This window comes from Pecten maximus, chromosome 10, assembly GCF_902652985.1.
Source record: "Pecten maximus chromosome 10, xPecMax1.1, whole genome shotgun sequence".
NCBI classification, from domain to species: domain Eukaryota; kingdom Metazoa; phylum Mollusca; class Bivalvia; order Pectinida; family Pectinidae; genus Pecten; species Pecten maximus.
The window spans coordinates 31542752-31566669 of NC_047024.1; the positions used below are offsets into that span (position 1 = coordinate 31542752).

At 35.0% G+C, this 23918-nt stretch overlaps 1 protein-coding gene across 1 annotated transcript in view; it reads right to left on the reverse strand.

Moving 5' to 3' along the window:
* LOC117336146 (protein kinase C and casein kinase substrate in neurons protein 2-like) overlaps positions 1 to 23918 on the reverse strand; it is a 61579-nt gene that overhangs the window by 33562 nt on the left and 4099 nt on the right. Inside the window, 4 exon segments of the mRNA XM_033896531.1 lie at positions 9391 to 9528; positions 22745 to 22944; positions 23325 to 23478; positions 23480 to 23620. Of these exon segments, the coding sequence (XP_033752422.1) occupies positions 9391 to 9528; positions 22745 to 22944; positions 23325 to 23478; positions 23480 to 23533 (546 nt within the window). The 5' untranslated portion in view covers positions 23534 to 23620.

A 23918-nucleotide genomic window follows, 5' to 3' on the forward strand; every position in this document is an offset into this window, starting at 1 on the left:
TTAATTCAGTGCTTTCTGAGAAATAGCAATAACAAACTTCAATTGTCAAAACCTAAGATGGCTGCCTGTCGGCCATATTGTTTTCTGATTGGTCTCAAAATGCAATATGCATAACCACGCACCAAGGGGAACCTACATATCAAATTTGAGAAAGATCCCTTCAGCACTTTTTGAGAAATAGCGATAACAAACTTCAATTGTCCAAATCCAAGATGGCTGCCTGTCGGCCATGTTGTTTTCCGATTAGTCTCAAAACGCAATATGCATAACTAGGCACCGAGGGGAACCTACTTATGAAATTTGAAAAAGATCCCGTCAACACTTTCTGAGAAATAGTGATAACAAACTTCAATTGACAAAATCCAAGATGGCTGCCTGTCGGCCTTATTGTTTTCCGATTGGTCTCAAAATGCAATATGCATAACTAGAAACCAAGAGAAACCTATGAAATTTTAGAAGATCCCTTCAGTACTTTGAGAAATAACGATAACAAGAATTGTTTACGGATGGAGGGACGGACGGACCACTGACGCAGAGCGATTTGAATAGCCCACCATCTGATGATGGTGGGTTAAAAACACCGGGGTCTGATAAACAGACTCTGGAGGCGGAGAATGCGGATGTAGACAGGGCAGGGTATACCATCACGACGGGCACATTAAACTAAGCACTATATTCAAAACTTAGAATTACATGCTCATATCAGCTCAGACTTGAGACAGTTTCTTAATCGCTCATTAGAGTGAACATGATTTTCATATAGCACTCTACGTTATATGTTTACACTCCATACTGTGTAGCTACAAATAATCTATACAACAAAAACACATTCATTCACATGTACAGTTCAAATCAATTTGAAGTGGAATTTTGTTTTTCACTTATGTACATTGCTGCATCAAATATTCTCCGCAATAGTATATGTACCATATACATAACTGTAACTGCACGATACATATATATATGTATGTATGGTATATATATCATGTTAATTAATGTTAGTGAGATGTGAATGTAGCTATATGTATTGATATCATCGATTTCAAAATCGGAGGTTTTTTTTAATCTGCAGCATCTGTCAGATGAAAATGTAGTTCGAATGCCCAAACTGGATGAACTGTACATGTAGTAGCATTCTTCAAAGTCCATTATGAATGCTTTTCATACAAATGTATTTCTTTCAATTGTTCATGTGTTTAAATTATTAGAACACTGAAGTAATTTTTATTTTCATAAAAATGGAAGTACTGATTATCTTTAAAACTAAATTGGATATTGATAAGATAAATTTGCCAAAATGTTAAAAATCAAACCTTATTAAGTAGAATCTAAACAGTTGCAAATGGCTAAGCCCACTATTCTTAACAACAAAATTACTTATTTTGATTCTCTGTCAAATATAATCAGGTTACTTGAAGACTTTGTCAGAAAAGTTAACACATATATACATTATTAATAGTTGCTTTAATTAAATTAATCTGAATTTGAACATTAAACCGACTTAACAATTTAAATGAAAAAATGTGTTTTCCCCATTTACCATAATTGACAAGAAGAAAATAATTATTTAACTCAACCTATGATATAGTATGTAACAGCCATCAAGACAACACTATTATCTTTAGTCATGCCAAGTTATTTCACAATAGGATATATGCACAACACAAAAAAGTTTTACAAATTTTTGTTGTTTAGAAGAATAATGAACTTAGTAATTTTTGCTGTTCTTCTCAAATAATATGTACTAGTGTTGTAAAGAAAAAAAGATTAAATAATAATAATAAATCTAAGTTATAATAAATTATTTGCATTGATTTATCAATACTTTACTGTGCATTAGTTTAAAGGTTAATTTAATTCAGAAGCTGAAATGATTTAAGACAGAAAACCCCGCAGATGTAGGAATATAACATTTCCACTGCCTTTAAAGTATCTCTGGTTAAATTTAGCAATCAGTACATTTTCATTGTTTTCTAAAGAGTTACTGCCCTTTAACCGTCCCTGAAGCGTTCAAAACTCCACCAAACATAATAAAGGTCTATGTAGATGTACATCGTAGACCCCTTTCTTTTTTATAATATGCTTCGACTGTTATGTAATATTTCAAATGATAATGATAGATCATTTTCTATTTTTTTTAAACCGTCACGAATATTAGAAAAAAAAGAATCAGTCGCTATAATTAGAGATGAAATTTTCAGTGACGTCTACATCTGCATGCAGACAGCCACGTTAATGCGGTACGCGTTCTGTAAACGAAAAACTTCATGTGCATTACGTAGGATATAATCAATAGATCCGAAGTCAATATTAATATTCACAAGTCCATTTGACATTTCGAAACCCTATTCAGTGAGAATTTATTTAACTTTTTATTTGCAAACATGCGTATGGTACTCGACTGCCGTTGTTGTGATATTGTCATGATGAATAGACAACTTTTTTTCTTTCGTAAAAAAACATCTATATAATCTAACCATTTTTTTTTTATAGCTGAACTTTACTAAATGCCATTTTTTATCGTGAATATTTACGATATTTACAAATATTTACTGCATAGCATTACGGAGTTACTGTAAAGCAACGATTAGATTGGCCAAGGCAGTATCCGCCAGAGGGCATCGTAGATTTTGTCAGCTACACCTCAAAAGCGCTGACATAGACTCAAACTTACGTTTGTGTCAAAAAAACATTTGACAAATTGATTTCAAGCTGAAATCACACAAATGGAGAATTCACTCAAGAGTACATATGCTACAGAATCCTTTGAAGACAACCTTGCTATGCAATCAATTTTAGCCTTTTACCTTGGAGGACACAAATCTACAAAAGATTTAATCTGATATTTCTTTCTATTGCTGGCGCTGCTAGATCATCATACACTCATGATGTGTAAATCGTGGAGACCTGTATCCCTGGTGGTTTGTTACTGTGGAGACTATTTCTCATGATAAAAGTAACTGTGACAATAGCATAGGGGTCTGCTAGTTCCCAAACATCACTTTATTTCTTAATCTAATTTTTCGCTTTCAACACTACAACCACCTCTAGAACAGCACAATACAGTATATGTCCAATTAAACACCCAACTCAAGAAATGTAAGCTCTGTATCATGTTATTTGAAAATCTGCATATTCAATATTTTATGACTGACCCCTACAATCGTTGAACATTTTAAAAAGAAATTATCCTACTTATCGATAGTTCTCTGACCTGTATGGTAGTTCATTTTACATTTCATTAATTTAGATTAAATGACACATGTAAGTTTTACTGTGTATCTAAGAATGCAGCTAGGTTACCCTGTTATATGATATATATATATATATATCTGCAGTCTCACCTTAATGCTCATACTCAACATTCTTGTTAATTGAACAAGTTATATGAATTTTGATAACTTATTTCCAAATTCAATGTAACATCTTTTCCAGCAGTGAAGTTTTAAAATACACCATGGAAAATCCTTATACCAACTGTAGATTGGGTTCTCTCCAACAGATATTATATATATATAGTACACAGCTGATTAAAAAATCTTACAAGTCATCAACTGGGGCACTGATAAATCTATAGGACACTGATCATTCTACATTAGTGAGTGGGAAAGGCCCTGATCATGAGGAAGGCACAACCTATAACCACCAGTTCCTGTACATGTATAGAACAATATATATGTTACCCCACCAAAATGCTACAGTGATCAGAGACATCCAAACTGCCGCCATCCATTACAACATTTGCACTTTCTGGGATTTTTTAAAAGAAATCTGATCTATTTACAGATAATTGAATTCCATTGTTATTTGCTGATTTCCCTGTTACGACATAAATTAGAATAGAATCAGAACATGTTTGAGACATACAGGAGTATACACTTTCACTTTGATGGACATGAAAACTTGAAATGAACCAAAATCATCAAATCAGAAAAAAGGGCTATAATGATCTATCTGAACTGGACTTTTAATGTTATAAGTAATGGAACTTAAATCAAAGTCCAACTATTTTCCAAGAAAAGATAAATACTGAATGTCTCCACCATGTTTTCAGTAATATATGTAATTGTGCCTATATAGTTACAGATAGTTTGAGGTGATTCAAGCAGAATCATGAACAGCTCTATAATTATCAGTGTCATATTCTTTGCTCTCATTCCTCATATAATTAAAGATCTAATCTGTAGCTTTTAATCATCAATTACAAAGACAACAGAAAGGATGAGGATAGAGGAAGAGCACGTCCCAGCCAACTCTGGTTGATTGCCTTACACCAGAAGAAGTAATTAGCTATCCAGGGAAACTAAAGCCCACACATCCACAATTACCTTCATTCAGCAAATTGAATTTCCCCTTCACATTCACAAATTTAAAGGCCCCAGAAACTCCAAGCAAGCAGTTTCCATGAGTAAGATGAAAATCCATTATTCGTCCACCGATGGAAATCTGTTATTCGCCCACCAAGTCGTACTAAGTTTTCAACATTGTATGTTATTACCTACCAGTAACATATAGATGAAATATGGTCAACCTACCAACTTTTTTAATTGAGCTCTGTCAACTACATCAAAGTTCGACTGAAACAGGTAAATCAGCTATCATGTTATTAAAACTAATGAAACTACATATTCTTGCATCGGATTTTTTAAAGAGCAGCATAATTAATACAATCTGTTTATCTAGAATTTAAAGTTCAAAACATTACAATATTCATTTTAAAGACTTAGAAAGTGTAAATTGCACGAAAAGGATATGTGATGGTTAAAAACCTGTTTTAAGAGTCATAACAATGAAATTACATTATACTTATAAGATAGAGCAAGTACATAAAAATTATTTTAGTTAAAGTCTAGACAAATTAACACAATTCTCAAATATTACTACATGTACCATACAAATGCTTTTCGGTTTTTTTTCTTGTAAGCGTTTATTTCATATAATGGAGTCCTTCAATCTGATATACAGAGTTTTTAAATGTGACTAGTGACAATGTAAATGTAATGATTTACATAATATTTGAATTATCAATAACTGTTATTTACAATACGGGAGATTTACTTCCTGTTTTACAGACCTGACCTAAAACAGCCAAGTACCAGCATATTATATAAAGTAATGGTGTCAGTCTACATTGAAGTGACTGTCAAGTGTAGCTGATGAATATTGTACAAGTTTTTATTTACATATCTATAAACATTACCACTATACATGAAGTGGTTCTCTGTGTCGCCCAGGTGCTGGTGAAAGCAGAACAGTGGTGGTTTATATGTTAAACACAACACAGAAGGCATACAAATATGAATATATACAAAAATAAACTGTCACTAGAAAGCTTTTAATGCTGAGATTAACTAAATTTTAATGCATTCTGAGAGTAGTGGGAAGATCTATTTCTCGGGTTAATAAAACAAATCAACCTCAACAAAAGTCTATAATTGTACAATTCTACATATTCTTTATGAATCATGCTAATTACATCCCATACAAACAAAACTTCTGAATATGTATGAGTACAAAGATGCCATTTTCTTTGAATATTTCTGTGTCATTTGAAAATAATGTTTGTTGTTTCTTTAATTTCTTTCATGAATACCTCCATTAAGATTCTTGAAGGGAAACTATCTTGGTAATTTTTCTTATAATTACACAGATTAATTGTGACACAATTAGAAACAAATGATTTTAACACATCAAAGGGACATGACATTTACATATCATATGGTCGGTGTTTTTTACACCATCAAATCACTAGACCATTTCAGCATTATTTGCTATCAAAATCAAAGGATAACTACCATACCTGATCCTAAACATTAACAACAAAGCTGACAGTATAATATCATCAATACATTCACTGGAAGACTTGGCAAAACATCACACAACACATTCTTTTAACCTTAATCAATCAGAGGTCTCATAGCTGTTTTATATACACATCATTACAGGTTAAATCCTTTCTCTGCCGTAACGTAGTCTTCCTACAGAAAACACCACTACAGACCCTAGTTTATATATACCAGGTATTCTTTCAGATTTTATGTTGACAATAATTATTACCACAACATAATAATAATAATAGTAAATAATTCATATGCGTCAGCTCAGTGTGCATGTTACCTATCTGACATGACACTATTATGATGAGTACTGATCAGTTGGTGTGAATGATATATTATATATATAGCAGTCAAATAGGATAAAATATAGTAGCAAGGCAACTGAGTAGAAATGCAGAATGGTGTTTTCTTCCTGCATACGATAATTACAGTAGTAACATACACTACACGAGACGAAATGAGGATTGTTCTCTTCCTATGTAGGATAAATATGGTAATAACTCAAATGTTGGTAGCTATATAGAATATAAAGTGGTCATAAAGAATTAAACCTGGTGATATGGAAGTATATAAATTAATTTCTTGTTATGTAGAATAATTATGGTAATCACACCATTGAACAGAGGTAAGTGGAGGTCTCTTTCTGTATACAATAATTACAGTATTAATACTACTGTTTTCAGTAGATATTAGGCTTGGTGTAAATTCTCCATATGTACAATAATTATGGTAGTAACATCATTGAGTAGAAAATGAGAATATTTACGGTAATAACATCATTGAGTATTAAGGCTCTCTTCCTGCTGTAGAATGTGACACCATGCCCAAGATCATCTTGTTAGGGAATGATGAAATACTGGTGATTTCCTTAGATGTCAAGGAAGGTTGGTTCACCCTCCATGTCATACATGTTACAGGTGATAAGTTTACCCTAGAGGTCATTGTACGACCTTAATTACTACAGCAGTGAAGGATTCTACTTCACAGGTACTCAAGGTAGCAGTTGATGGGTCATTATAATCAGATAATATTCGTACCATATGGAAACATTTAGACACCTTTCATATATTTGCATAAATTCAATTTTATCCCATATATATATGATGGCATCTAATATACACACCCATGAAGTACAAGTGATCCCAGAGGGATCTTGGTGTCCACCATGGAATGGATCGAATGATCTTTATGAGAAATAACGATTACAAACTTAAATTTAATAATCATGGTGGCAGTCTATCAGCCATTCTGTTTTACCAATCAAAGAAATTAATTGAACACAGTAATGGTACCCTATATCTATGGACCAAGGGGAACTTACATATAACGTTCTCCCAAAATCAAAGATGACTGCCTCAGTTGGACTCAAATTTCAATGGGCACAACTAGGGACTAAAGGGAACCTAATTACAGATGAAGTTTGAGAAAGATCCTTCCTGTACTTCTCATGAAATGGCGACAACAAGGATAGTTTACTGATAGCCCACCATCATCAGACATCAAACAAATGAATGATTTCCTTTTATTGGAATATTTGAACTTTAGTTAAATGAATTAATTGTTCACGTGTACAAGCACTTAATTTTAAGCAAAATTCAAAGTAGTTTGATTGGCGCAAATCATGGACAATTATAGAGTCTATGATTTCCTAAAATACTGCTTGCCCATTACAGGAGGCGTCAGGATTAACAAGACTATACACAAGTACAGTTAGCAGAAATCTTGGGAGCCATAGTTAGCTATCAGCAATACTATCGACAAAAAGCTAAATTACATTACATGGATTAATGATGAGCTTGACCTAGGAGGTACTCTGGATGTCTATCCCATAATTTCGATGCCCCATCAGGTCAAGACCAACAGCCACTTCAAATTTGGTCAACAGCCAAAGTCGGTTTGGTCAGTTATGACCATATGTCACAATAATACGAATAAGGCGAATAAGGCAATAAATATCGGTCAATGGCCTGAACGTACATTGCCAGGCAGTTTTTTGCGTGTAGGTGGAACTCTTTTGTTAATTAGATTACTCTATAGATAGGCAACGATAAAAACTGGTTTCCTGAAAGCTTTATTTACTTTCTTCTTGCTTCTGAAATGTTTTAGTTTTCATAGACAAGAGATTGAGAGCATGCCTGAGAGGGAACAAGTAGTTTTATAAAATGATGTTTGAAAAACATTGGGATGGTACATACAAGAATGCAATAGCTCTATCAATTCTGTTTTATGAGGCAGATATATCTACTGCACGCACGCACTGTATGCTTCCATTGCCTTCCAACTATTTATCTGAAGGCTAGTAATCGGTATATTTCCTACATACATATAACAAACTTCAGAAATGTCCTTGTTTTTCCGTCAGCATTTAATATACTGTAATAAATGCTAACATTCATGTTTAAAACAAAAAGTCCCTGTACCTTAATCAATACAGAACTGACAGCACCACACTTCTGCATTGTGGAAAACCATTGATCACTGTCTTCAGTAAAATTTACTTGTCAATACCGTGTATCACATCTCCACAGATCTTTTTTATCTTTCCCAGAAAATGGGTCCACAGGGCGGGCCAAGCCCGTGTAACACCAACATTCCTTTGTCAAATACTTTTTTCCCCTTTTCCTTTTCCCTAAATCTTCTAAAATTATCAGTAACAATTGTTGAATTGATATCCACAAAGCAGGGAAATGAAATAAATAATTCAAAAAGACGTTCTCACCACCAAGTATAGCAAGGCGAGGTGGGTAAATAATTAATATGGCTACATTGGTGTAACAGACACCTCTCTGGGTCCGACCCTCACACCTGTTGCAGTGATTACATTCATCCCCAATAAGAAGGCATTATGGTTAAAAAATCCCTCACCACCTAGGTCAACGACACAAGAAATTGTACCAATATCATCAGCATCAGATCGAAACTGTGCTTCGCAAGCTTCAACAGCAGTCATCTGGCAATATCTGATTAAATAAACTCTTGTAAGTCAAAATAGGTATTGGCTATTGGAATCTGAATTCTGTGTCATTTGCATGACTGATTTGGTAGTTGCCACTTTTCCTTTATTTTTTTCTCCACAGTAAAAGCAGAATTGACAGTCAGACCTTATTCACAGCTGCTTTTATATCCCACCTAACACATTTCTCTTTTCCCTTGTTGTACATTAAAATTATAGTATTGCAGCTGAGTGGCTGCGGGTCCACAAACCTAATCTTTACATAATTGCCAGGCAATACCTTGAATATTGTCAACAAAGTTCTGCTTCCAGAAATTAAATAGCTCTTTTTGTTGAATTTTGTTTTTTTAGAAACTTCAGAATTCCAATTCAAAATACCTTACAATTGTGTTGTGTCAGAATCCAGAGAGCATCCAACTCCTCAACGTTACTAAGCAACACAAATAAATTATTGCTTGCATTAAGTCCAATAATTCTCTGCAAACATTGTCATATCATCATACCATCCACACTCGCACAAATTACCAAAACAAACCATTCATAAATATAAAGTACTTAAAAAAATGTATTTCTCTAAAAATATTGATGCATGTGCATTACCTGATCCTGCGAGACTGCCGAGTCACCCCGGGCGTTATTTTCCTGGTTGGCAGTGCTTTTTTCGTTCCTACATGCTGTGTGATATTCTTTTTTGGCAGCTTGTAGCTTGGTGTACTTTTTCTCCCATGGTTTTTGTGCCTGAATAAAACAAAAGACAATAAATGATGTCCATAGTTAATGAGATAATTCCTTTGTACTGGTATATATACAGCCAACACTGTCTATAAAGGTGACCTTCAGAGGCAAGTGGTATTGGAGGGCCATATCCATAAAAAGTGTTATATTAATTTGAAACCAAACAATCAGTCTTTCTACACAGCTAGGTTATATGCGGACCTTAGGACAGGTTTGACAGTACAGTTAAGTTTATTATTGGACCTGTAACACTGCATTAAACAGCAGTAAAATACATTGTCTTAAGATATAAACATATTTTGAAAAGCAATAAGATTTTAATTTCTGTATATGATTATGAAATATTTGTGGTAATCAAGATAAATTTGTTTTTGTTTTTATAATTACAATGCTATGACTTGATTATACTGTCAATACTGTGTTGAAATCATGCCAGACATATTTTGTTTATTTCATAAAATTGGAGGTTTTAGACAAGGCGGAAAATTAGAGGTTTTAGACAAGGCGGAAATTTATTAAGTTTCCTTGTTAAAACTTTTCTCTTATCATACTTAACATATACACATCTAAACAAACAGCTCATTGATCAGATGAATTATAGGTGATAATTTTATCATTTAATTAATCTTAATTGACAATGAGTAACTATTGATATGTAAATCATGTACACAGTTAACTGTGAATCACACTCAACTCCGCGTGCACCCCTTGTTTTATTTAAGGCAATCCTGCTTGCTAACACATTGACGTCAAACGTCTCCTGTCAGGCTTAACTTCTTGCATGACTTGTGTTCCAAGATCTACATACGGTAGTTTAATTTGCACTTTGATATATATACATAACCCTTACTACCCGACTATAGATCTAGAATACTAAATAAATTCATATACTCAAAAGCAGGAAGTAGGGTAAACAAAATTCATTGTAAACAATCATGATGTAATCTCAAGTTTTAGCAAAGAAATGTCCAGCTATCAATACTGGTAATATAAATCACCTGTAACCCTCTGAAACTCTCAGAATCAAAATGTTTAACTTATTCCTTCTTTATTTTTATATATGTCCAAAATTTAAGAACTAGCCTGGGCCACTCCAGATATACTCAACAGTACCACATTGTAACTTTGCAATTTTTTTCCCCATGAGTGTCACTGATAAATTCAGTGTAGACATGATCTTTTATTGGCTTTCTGTCCTTTTATACTGTAGATATTTTGCAATGTTAATTAACTTTTAAATGGGCTGTTTTCCCAAGAAGACTGTGATTACCATATCAGCTAGTGACTATGCCTGCAGATGAGTACTACATTTTAACTGCTAAGACCAACAGTATAATGGCCGACAATGATTTACATCAATTTGAGAATTCTGAACTTTGAATATAAATCTTTGAATACATTTTTAATATACAATATCTGCTATACATTCTTCCTATCTAAATAGCTATGAAACACTGTATACATCCTCTGTTTATCGTCTGTTTAGCATTTTGTAGTAGAGCTATACATTAGAAGTAATTACTTTATGATGTCCTGTAATGGCAGACATCTCCCACACAATATTGTGTCTGTGCCCATATACTGGTCAGTATTTTGATGTATTAGGCTGTATGGCTACTCTACCTAACTATCCTGTCAGATAGACCTATAAATACACTACTAAGTGAATATTTCGGCCCAGCCTGAGGGTATTGTTTATACCACTGGACTGATTCCTATCATGTTTTCATCTCATATACTCTACCCTCTTGTGCCTTCACCAATAAGTTCTTTTTCTGTTCTCAAATAGGATGATACAAGTATAACATCATATTCATGGGTAATTAGCCATAGGTAAAAAAAATCATACATTTTTCATTACAAATTATATAGCTATATCAGTTAAAATGAAAACTCATTTTTGTTAGAATTAAGATTCTATGTGTTTGAATATGAAAAATGTAATGTATATTTTTCAAATGAATAATTTCAAATTTTATAACCTAAGGGACAATTTCTATTCAAATTTTGCTTAAATTTAATGTTTTCTCTGAAGGCATCAATGGATTCCTAAATGACCTGTATGTGAGGTGTACTCTGTGCATGAATTCTGTTAACAACCATCAGTATGAATGTACTGACCACTACTTTTTTCTGTCAAATGAAATCTTAATTTTCATTTATATGATGGTAATGCTCTGGTCCATTACATTGGGAGAAGCACCATACAGCACTATGACAGGTAAACGTTAGTTTAGGTTTGAAGTTTGGGTTGCAGATACACATGCAATGTCCTTTTCGACTTTAGTTTAGCAAACTTAGGGGGAGATAACCTTGTATTAGAATTTGGCCGGGCAATGCTCTTTACAGAAGCTTCTGAAAGGGACTAGTAGATACATATAGAGCTATAGCCAGTCTACGGTGGGGAAACAATTTTAATTTGAACCATTCCTTAACTAAGATTTTTATAAGAAAGCACTACAGAATTAAAGGAAGGTTCGATTCCTCTCCCCTTAAATTCTGTCAAGCTTGAATTTAAGATCAGGGATTTCCTAAGGTTAGCTCTTTCCATACTTTTTGTTATTTCCGGATTCCGTACCAGATCTGCAGAAGTAGTTATTTGATTTAGACTCACTCCCACATGATCAAACAAAATGGTGGACTACATGTGCATTTCAGTGTTGTTTTTTTAATACATTCAAACCCAAAAGCTTAAGTGTTATGATCTAGTGACATTGAGAAATATTTAACTAAATTATATCTAGACGTCGCTTCTACAGTCTTCAGCATCCTAGACAGTACTATCAAAAGTGAAAGCAAAGCAAGCCAAGCCCGGCATCCCTATTCTTTATATTAACAACCTATTCGGAAAATTTAACTTAATTACTCTAACAGAAAATACGTAACTTGAACAAAATAAAAACAAATTAAGCACCAAAGATGTTTGTTTTTAAAGTCTGGAATACCTTTTATGTGTAATTGTATGTTTCAGGTACTGTTTTAAGAAATCTACACTTAAATATTGTCAGCATAGCCTGACGACTATATAGTCAACAACGGGGAAGAGGGAGGTAATTTTAACGGTACAGAAAGAGTTAAGGATCATTGATGACCTGGTTACAATCCTACCTACATTAAGGTCTGACATCTTACCTGAAAATCTTATTATATTATACCTACATTATATATACCATGATTATTATAAACAGGTTTAGATGGCAAGAATCAGGAAAATATAGTATGGAGTGATGGGTGAAAAGTAGGCATTGTGAAAAGGAGATAGGGTAGATGTCTGATCTAATCATGTACCATATAAGAAGCTCTTCCTTAAATCAGAATGTATCCTCAGGTTTTTTTTAGTCATACTTTTATTTGAAGAAAGAGTATATCAATGCAATGAGACTTACTTCTTTAACAGTATGGCTTTGGTGCAACTGTATATAATTTAAGCTAAGGCTTTATTAATTTGTTGATTCCGATACATGACAGACTATAACAGCTACAATTTCCCTTTCTGAAGTGTCTCTACTTTAATCTATCTAAAGAGTTTTAGTGGAGTTTAGATGGTTAGGTTTAAATTTACCAGCAACCAAAATCAATCTTACTTCCGCAAATTGTTGAGTTAAACATGTAGTGACGAGACTTAAATGTTACCATTGCCAATGTATTCAGGTGCAGTTGTATGAAACAAACAAAATTTCTCCAGTCCCAAGACAATTTCTTTAGCCACACTTAAATAAAAACAAGAGGCCGATGGCATTAACAGTCACCTGAGTTTTGATATATATTTCGGCAGATTTGATTCTGGTGACATTAATTTTCAGGTCAATGTCGTTCACCACAGCATGCTACAGGCCCCATATCAGGTCCCTGGGCCTCTTGCTAGTGAAAAGATATCATTTAAAGATTTCAGCATATTTGACCCCTGTGACCCTGAATGAAGGTCAAAGTCATTCATTTCAACAGTCTTGATAGCTCATCACCCCAGTATGCTAATAGCCCTATACATCAGGTCTCTGACCTCTTGTTTAGTGAGATGTCATTTAAAATGTTTAGCATATTTTACCCCTGTGACCTTGAATGAAGGTCAAGGTCAATCATTTCATATATCTTGATAGCCCTTCACCCTGGCATGCTACAGGCCTAATATCAGTTCTCTGGACCTTTCATTGAATGAGAAGAAGTCAAAAATATAAATTGTTTACAAACAGACAAGGCAGTCAACCCCTGAGGGATGCTTGACAAGGATAGAAACAAGAGGCCCATGGGCCTTAACGGTCATCTGACAAACACTTACACTCACAGCAGGGACACACACCCCAATCCAGCATTATTACCATAAATTATTTATCGCAGCCAGTTATGTTTTAGATCAAATTTGGTTTTTATCCATTTAGCTTGTCCAGGAAGAGCAGCATCATAAAGCAAAATTTTAGCCAAGTTCCCATTTTTGGGGCATGCCCCTCTGTCCCAATGGGTCAGACAAGACTCATTTATATCAATTAGGATTGCCTTTCCCCAATGATGTTTCATACTAAATATGGTTGTAATCAATTCAGGCATTAAGGAGGAATTGCATTTTTAAGAAATGTTTAACCTAAGCGCTCCTTTTGCCCCATCTTTTTTTCCCCAGGGGTCAAACCTGTCTCATTAAAAAATATGATTGCCGTCACCTTATGTTTCACATCAAATTTGGTTGTAATCCACCAAAAGGTTAGGGAGGATTAGGATTTAACAGCAAATATTCACCAAAGTTCCCCTTTTGGGGCCCTGCCCCTCAGGCCCCAGGGGTCACACTAGCCTCGTTTATATAAAATATGACCATCCTTCCCAAAGGATGTTTCACACCATATTTCGTATTAATCCACCCAACGGTTAGAGAGAAGTAGGATTTATAGCAAAAATTCACCAAAGTTCCCCTTTTGGGGCCCCGCCCCTCTGGCCCTAGGGGTCAAACCAGCCTCATTTATATAAAATATGATTGTCCTCCTCCAATGATGTTTCACACCAAATTTGGTAATAATTCACTATGGGTGTTAGGAGGAGTAGGATTTTACAGCAAAATTTCATCAAAGTTCCCCTTTTGGGGCCCCGCCCCTCTGGCCCCAGGGGCCACACCAGCCTCATTTATATAAAATATGACCACCCTCCACCAATGATGTTTCACACAATATCTGGTTGAAATCCACCAAAGGGTTAAGGACGAGTAGGATTTTATAGCAAAATTTCATCAAAGTTCCCTTTTTTGGGCCCGTCACTCTGGCCCCAGGGCTCACACCAGCCTCATTTATATAAAATATGACCACCCTCCCCCAATGATGTTTCACAACATATCTGGTTGAAATCTACTAAAGGGTTAAGGAGGAGTAGGATTTTATAGCAAAATTTCATCAAAGTTCCCCATTTGGGGCCCCACCCCTCAGGCCCCAGGGGTCACACTAGCCTCATTTATATAAAATATGACCGCCCTCCCCAAATGATGTTTCACAACATATCTGGTTGAAATCCACTAAAGGGTTAAGGAGGAGTAGGATTTTATAGCAAAATTTCATCAAAGTTCCCCATTTGGGGCCCCGCCCCTCAGGCCCTAGTGGTCACACCAGCCTCATTTATATAAAATATGACCGCCCTCCCCAAATGATGTTTCACAACATATCTGGTTGAAATCCACTAAAGGGTTAAGGAGGAGTAGGATTTTATAGCAAAATTTCATCAAAGTTCCCCTTTTGGGGCCCCGCCCCTCAGGCCCCAGGGGTCACACCAACTTCATTTATATAAAATATGACCGCCCTCCCCCAATGATGTTTCACACCAAATTTAGTTGTACTCCACCTAAGGGTAAAGGAGGAGTAGGATTTTATAGCAATATTCACCTAAGTTCCCTTTTTGGGGCCCCGCCCTTCTGGCCCCAGGGGTCAGACCAGCCTCATTTATATAAAATATGATTGCCCTCCCCCAATGATGCTTCAAACCAAATTTGGAAGTAATCCACCCAAGCGTTAAGGAGGAGTAGCGTTTTGAAAGAAAAAGTTTACGGACGGCGGACGGCGCACGGCGGACGACGACGGACGAAGCACGATGACTATAGGTCATCCTGACCCTTTGGGTCAGATGACCTAAAAAGGGGTTATAGGTCACTCGAGACTTCATCTCAGGTGACCTAAAAATAGTTGTAATCTTCTCTGAAACTCCAGCAAAAATTTCAAAGGTGAAATCATCAAACTACGAAAAACATATCATATTTATAACAATTGATACATCTTTATAACAATGTATGGCTGTATCAGTGATGAACGGAGGAAAGTTCCTACTCCATATATAATGAACAACAGATCAAAGCTTGAAACAATTTCTATGAACATTTTAAACATCAACATGAAAGGACCTCTCCCTTAAACAATAAGATATGGTCACAAATTTGAAATAAATCTGACAAAAAATACTTCCTGTCTAGGTTTTCCAAATTCGTGATTTTATGTTGCCTTAGAACCTGTATTTATAACTTTTGCCTTTTTTATACAACCCATTATATGCTACAAACCCAGATTTACGAAGATGTATTCTACATGATGCAGACTGTAGATCAACTGATCAGATCTACTCCATTCAGTGTATAGCGCCAGCACAAAGTTTGAAAGCATCAGTTCATCAGTCAATGATACAAGAAACAAAGACAATCAAACATATATCACTGTCACCAGAAATGAATCTAGGGCTTGATGTCTGCTAGTTGGGCTAAAACATTCAGCAGGAATACATGATAAGGTATTCTAATGTCTAACGTTGCAAGGGTCATCTTGATCAGTTATGTCAGCATGGATCAAGACAAACTTAATATGCTGATCTAAAACTTACATTTTTACAATCTAAATCATTTTCAATTTGCAGTCGGCTTGGAATAGGGAATCTAACTTCTAACTCACTAGGAAACTATTTCTACCTCGTTTTGCAGTTACAGAAATAATTTTTTTGTCAAAAAGTTCAATATTTTCTTCCCCCTCCCCCTTTTTATTTTTAAAACTATGACATTCTTTTAATTTTTTAGGACACAGACTGATGTAAAATATTGGTAGAAAACAATGCATTTGGTATGTCCTTATTCATTATTTTTTCATTAGTTCAACAATAAAATAATATACTCTTAAAGGTAAGGATCCGATCTCTGGATCAGGAAGATTTAAAGTCAGTGGGACAAGTACTCCCTTCCCTACACCTAATACTTCCTAGTATATCATCTACACTCCTAAGCTGTTCCCTAAAACAAATTCGATAACTCATTCAAATTTTGCTACAAAATCCTTGATAAAAGTTTAATCTAGCAGTTTCCAAATTGTTTCTAAATAATTCCTTCCCGTTTATAACCAGTAAAATAATTTTAGTCATATTTCAAAACAGTAATTCAAAATGTAGTCACATTGCCTGCAAAACCCTTAATCTCTGTTTATAGTAATACAAGTAGACATTTGACATTGGAATCTGAAAAGAAATCCTACAAAAGTACTTTCAGTGAAGCTCTGACTTGTTAGGGTTTGATAGGCCCATAATGGAACTCTAATTGAACTTGTTAACTATATAATTTCCACCGTACAACTAGTAAAAATATGAAAAAACAAGAGATCCCAGAGGGATCTTGGCGCCCACCATTGAATGATCTTCATAGGTTCCATGTCAGATTGTTCTTTTCCCTACTTTTCCCTTCATTTTACTAATCTGTGCAAATTGAGACATCCCTCCAGTACTTTTCAAGGGAATCCTAGCTATATAAGAAATTTGAGATTTAACAATAATGGCTGTTTGTTTGCCAGGTTGTTTTCAGGACAGACTGGTCCAAAAATGCAATACAAGGGACCAAGGGGAACCTACTTATGAAATTTGAGAAAGATCCATTCAGTACTTTGAGCAAAAGAGATAACAAACTTCATTTGTCAAAATCCAAGATGGCGGTCTGTCGGCCATATTGTTTTCCAATTGATCTCAAAATGCAATAAGCATAACTAGGCACCAAGGGAAACTTACATATGAAATTTGAGAAAGATCCCTTAAATACTTTCTCAGAAATAGTGATAACAAACTTCAATTGTCAAAATCCAAGATGGCTGCCTGTCGGCCATGTTGTTTTCAGATTGGTCTCAAAACGCAATATGCATAACTAGGCACCAAGGGAAACTTACATATGAAATTTCAGAAAGATCCATTCAGCACTTTCTCAGAAATAGTGATAACAAACTTAAATTGTCAAAATCCAAGATGGCTGCCTGTCAGCCATGTTGTTTTCTGATTGGTCTCAAAACGAAATATGCATAACTAGGCACCAAGGGAAACTTACATATGAAATTTCAGAAAGATCCATTCAGTACATTCTCAGAAATAGCGATAACAAACTTCAATTGTCAAAATCCAAGATGGCTGCCTGTCGGCCATGTTGTTTTCGGATTGGTCTCAAAACGCAATATGCATAACTAGGCACCAAGGGGAACCTACATATGAAATTTCAGAAAGATCCATTCAGTGCTTTCTCAGAAATAGTGATAACAAACTTCAATTGTCAAAATCCAAGATGGCTGCCTGTCGGCCATGTTGTTTTCCGATTGGTCTCAAATCGCAATATGCATAACTAGGCACCAAGGGGAACCTACATATGAAATATGAGAAAGATCCCTTCATTACTTTCTCAGAAATAGCGATAACAAACTTCAATTGTCAAAATCCAAGATGGCTGCCTGTCGGCCATGTTGTTATCCGATTGGTCTCAAAACGCAATATGCATAACTAGGCACCAAGGGAAACCTTCATATGAAATTTGAGAAAGATCCCTTCAGTACTTTCTCAGAAATAGCGATAACAAACTTCAATTGTCAAAATCCAAGATGGCTGCCTGTCGGCCATGTTGTTTTCAGATTGGTCTCAAAACGCAATATGCATAACTAGGCACCAAGGGGAACCTACATATGAAATTTTAGAAAGATCCCTTCAGTACTTTCTGAGAAATAGCGATAACAAGAATTGTTTACGGACGGAGGGACGGACGGACGGAGGGACGGAGGGACGGACGGACGGACGGACAGACGGACGGACGACGGACCACGGACGCAGGGCGATTTGAATAGCCCACCATCTGATGATGGTGGGCTAAAAATACTAAGGAATTTTACTGTTATAGTATATTATTTATGACAGTATAGAAATAAATGAATCCACTAAGAGAAACTTCTTAATAAAGTATTTTTTTTAACAATGATTGATATATGTGCATATATATGTTGACCTTGTTAACAATATAAGTAAAGGTGTGAAGTCAATCTTAGATATCTCCCTATACTGTGAAAGCACTTTTGTCGAGTCAGCATTAAGACTATTATGTGCAGTTCTGTCATTGTCATACAAACACCCCGTGGAGAAGAAAATAAATGAACACAAATTCCAGTGACAAAGTAATTCCCTATCACTAACCTGTCAGGTCATATTGATCTCCACCAGAACACTCAATTAAATTCAATCAAACAACTAAGCACTGTGAGGACCCATCAAAGACAACGGTCCTTAATCAAAACCAGTTACTTCCCCAGTAAATCAATATACATTTCCTGTTTCAGGTTAAATTCTCAGTTTAAATCTGATTCTGTGAACAATAAACACATTTACTGTTTCATACCTTTGATGAGCATTAGCTTCATGCCTGAAAACAGGGCATGGCACTTTCTGCATTAAAAAGGGCAATGATTCCAGGAATGAAGTAAATGGTGCCCTAAATAGTTACCCTGTTACTACCTGAAAATATGAGTTTTCCGTTATATCAGGGGCCAGAAAAGTATGTTTGATAATAAACTTTTAGAATAGAAAGCATCTCAGATAGGGTCGTAGGACTTTCTGGTTATGAAATATTAAAACTTTAATATTCTCTGGTTGAAATTTGCCCCTAAGTAACATATCTTTGATACGTATGACCAAAAATTATAGCCACACTAGTACTATGCATACCATAAACATTGTTGTTGCTACTGGAAAATCAATCAAAAAATTAATACCTCCATATAACTGTAAGTTTTACAATCATTCCAAATTTATTGGGGCCATGCCATTTTTCTGGCAGTAATAAAAATAAACTCTTAAGATTTGTCAACATATTGAGGAAAATAAATTTCAGTATACAGTGCATTCCGCTTAATCGGGTTGCCTATTTGCGGGGACTTTTTACCCAATTAACCGACTTACCCGATAAGCCGAAATGCACGTCGCCATCTTGGATTTGGTCCGTAATGGTTGTTAGACTTGGGTCGATTTTGGATGAAAATATTTGCGTTATTATTGTTAATAAACAGTGTTTTTGTTTGTGCTTTTACTGATGTCAAATTGTCAGATTACTATTACTAATTGTATAAAAATGTGTGTATTAAAATAACAAAACCTTAATGATTTTCTTATTCGCGGCACAGTGCAATCGTAGCACCTCAAATCGGGGGGTCATACATCCCCGTTTCATCCATGTGTTCCTAATTTGACATACGATCTAAGGACTCGCCGACAATTACAGCTAAAATCATTTGTTTATCATTGACACATTCTTATGTTCGCTTTGAAGTTTAAAATATTCCATATTATTTCCAATTACCAAAGCACAGAGATCCGAGAAACCGAGTTTATTTAGGTCGTTTCCTGTGGTATAAATTTATACGAACTTGACACTGGCAGTCACTGATAAAACAACACGAAATCCAATGTAATGTTTTTTATTAACCAGTTCTAATCCTTACCTGAATAGGAATTATGAGCTAACGTCGGGCGTCTGTCATTTTACTGCTCGCTACTGATTTTTAACTCACCTGTGTACCGGTGTCGTCACATTTCCCCGTGGCGAACCCCTCACTTTGGATTCGCCACATACAGTAAGCGGTGATATCAATCGATCTGTAGCAATATCAGACCCAGGTCAAAACCTATTGTTTTGGTTTCTGCTTCGTAGATTTTACATCCCAGACGTAAAAGTTTAATTGTCTAGTCGCTTAATTATGCTTTTAAAACCCCATTACGTTTTGCCTGCTGCTGACTCTAAAAATAACATTTAATTTTACCCACAATTCTTAGTCGACTTCCTGTTGGGGAAAAACCACACGAGGCAGAATCAACAACAACACAGTTCTGAACATGACAAAACCCCGACATAACATTACCTTTTAAGGTAATATTTAACCGTTTTTTTGACATTTTAACCATCAAAATTACACTATTTGTTGATAAATGTCTAAAACTGAAAGAAATATGCGATGACTTTCGTGAAAATCGGAGCATTTCTATTTTTTGTCCCGATTGTTCTATTCGAATAACCGAAAAATACGACTTTTCCAACCCAATTAAACGAATTTTTTTAACATGATTTAAGAGAAAATGGTTTTGGTTTTTGAAATTTTACCCAATTAAACGAAATACCCGATTAAGCGTTACCCGATTAAGTGGAATGCACTGTATTTCAGAACAAGTACAATTTTGATTATTCTTTTATCTTCTAAGAACATAGGTTCTACAACAGCTATATATAGCTCATCACAATGGAAACAAACATTTACAAGAACATTTTTATCAATCATGATCACTCTGATGTAATTTGTAGGGCAATATTTGCAAATGTTGTGCACCAGTTATGTAAAACTCCAAAAATGTATAAATGATGAGTGTTTGACCAAACTGGCACATACAGCTGACCTTGATCTTGAAACAATACACAAGTGTCTTTTTTCGAGTGTGTGTGGGAGAGGGGTTTTACATATATGCAATCCTCATAAACATTTTACTTTCCAGTCAACAAATTCAACAAATATGTTGATAATTTTTTTATCACCCAACAGAGCTATAAAGATCAGGCCTGAGTCATTTTATTGCTTGGTTAAAATAATGCATGCTCAGATAGTTGGCACTGCCTGCATGAGGTCACACATACCACATATTTTACTTTTTTTGGCCTTATTATCTAATTACATCATCAGTGGATGAAGCATAATCACATCAATAGAGATGTTCATAAAATGTTCACATTATATATAGACCTTAACCAGATTAGCCGTCACAATCGATAAATACTCACAGTCCAGAAAATATATAGCTTTTTCTCTGTGTTGGAGTCTGGCGCAGAACATCATAGACAATATAAGAATGTGACCAAGTTATAAACTTCCTTCTCGTTTTGATAATTTGCCTACTCTGTACACATTTGTTAAATGAAATTTTTCACTTAAGATGTTAAATGGATACATCAATTAAACAAACCAGTTATTTGGTGTATAAACCCTTACTTTTTTCTCTGGAATATAATAACATGGATTGTTTATTAATATGGCATACACGCCAAAGGTAAAACTTCCATTAGCATTCCGACCTAAACTGTTTGATTTTGGTAGGAGTATTCCGACCTAAACTGTTTGATATTGGTGGGAGTAATCTTTTTATATGCATATTATAGGATCCGACTGTAGACTTGTGGGTGCAGTATATATATAAACAGTACTAGAAAATACAATAAGATACGGTAAGAGTAGTATTTTTGGTAGTAGCTGAAATAACAACCATGAACCCTTCAGCTGGCGTGGGCCAAAGGCGGGGGCTAGCGTGACATGTACAGAGCCATGTTCTATGATGGAACGCTATCTATATGTGAAGTTATTACAGGGGTGTATAAGCTAAGCTAAAATTGTTGTGCTGAGGTAGCAAGAGAGACCTGTGGAACATTTTCCCAGAGGCCTATACATATTGACTTCAGTTCCTCAGGTCTTTCCTACAGGTCTACAGGTCTTTCCTACCGGTCTTTCCTACCGGTCTTTCTTACTGCAAAGGGACAACCAGTTCGGCTGTACTCATATACCCATAACCTAATTGATTGATCACATGATCAAAATAAGGAAATATGAATACAAATTCACCCAGCAATTTACATGCAGAACTTAAAGAGAAATTATGTAAGATATCAAGTTTTCATTATCTTTTTTTAAGTCTTTTTTTTTTTTCAGCAATATGCAACAAGTTTTCATTATAAGCTTAAGCCCCAATACCATATGATTACACTAACTATTAAGAAATCCCTGCTTTCCCGAGAGTATTATCCAAGATAATGTACATACTACATTCAACAGTTCACCGTTTCATCACCATAGGTACATGAAATAGCTGAACATGATCTTACACTTGAATGGTTGACCAGATAACACTAACAATCAAAATGCTAAAGCTTATCTATAATCGAGCAATACTTTACCTTTTTGAAACCATCTTCCATTTCTTTTGTTTCTTTGAAATGCATCATAGATTTGTGGTAATTGTCCTTCTGCCATTGTTTGATGTCGGTGTAAGCTTTGGACATGAGATTCTCTCCGACAAGGGTGTGAAGGTTTGCCACACTATCAGCTTCCTGTAGCAATCCTCTCCATGCACCTTGTGTAGTCGCATACTCTGGGCCTACACAAATACATTAATCAATTTACATTTAAACTTTCTACTTAAACATTTTTATTTATACTTCAAAAACATTCTTCAATTTCAAATTTGCAGTTGTTTTTTTTAAGAGATCCTATATGTTTAAAAACAAGATATATCTGATTTCTGAACTAAGCATTGTACAATTGTTCAATGAAACTGAATTTTGATTTAATGATCATGAATCACTATCAATCTTCATCACAAACAATCTTCATCACAAACTAATGTCAAGGACAGCAAAAAAAGTATTTGACAAACTAACAACTTTCTATGTAAAACATGAAATATACACTTAAGATATATACTAAAGTTTCAATGATACCAACTGAAACAAAAGAGTTTTGTGAGGATTTTCGTACCTTTGTCCAGATATTCATTCCACCTTTTGGTCCATTGTGTTAGCTGTTTGGCGTAATTTCTTTCTATCTCGCTCCTCGACTCTATAAGACTTCTAAGACTGTCACATAGTTTGTAACCATTGTCAACACGCTTCACTGTTCTCTGGTACTTGCCCTACCTCCCAAAAGCTATCACTAGTGGGCTGAATGGACTCCTCATAGTTTGTCATGATGACCAGTTTTTTTTTTATATTTCCTAAGTTTACCTTGAATTTATAATCTCCAGCTACTGTTGTTTGAATTAACACATTGAATGTCTGAAAATAAAAGTAATACATAACACATTGAATGTCTGAAAATAAAAGTAATACAATGTAGTTTTAAAACAGAAGCATTCTAAACTTTTAATGTTTTACCTGTTCCACATTACTGTCTTGCAAGATATTATATTAGATTATCAATAAAGGTTCACTTAGTAATTAATTTATGATAGCCTTACATTATCAGTCTATAACTTTGATTATCAACAGATTCTGACCGACTATTGAAAAAGTGGTAGTAAAAGTCCCAATTAACTTTACAACTACAATGGAAAATGACCAGCCATATCCAGTA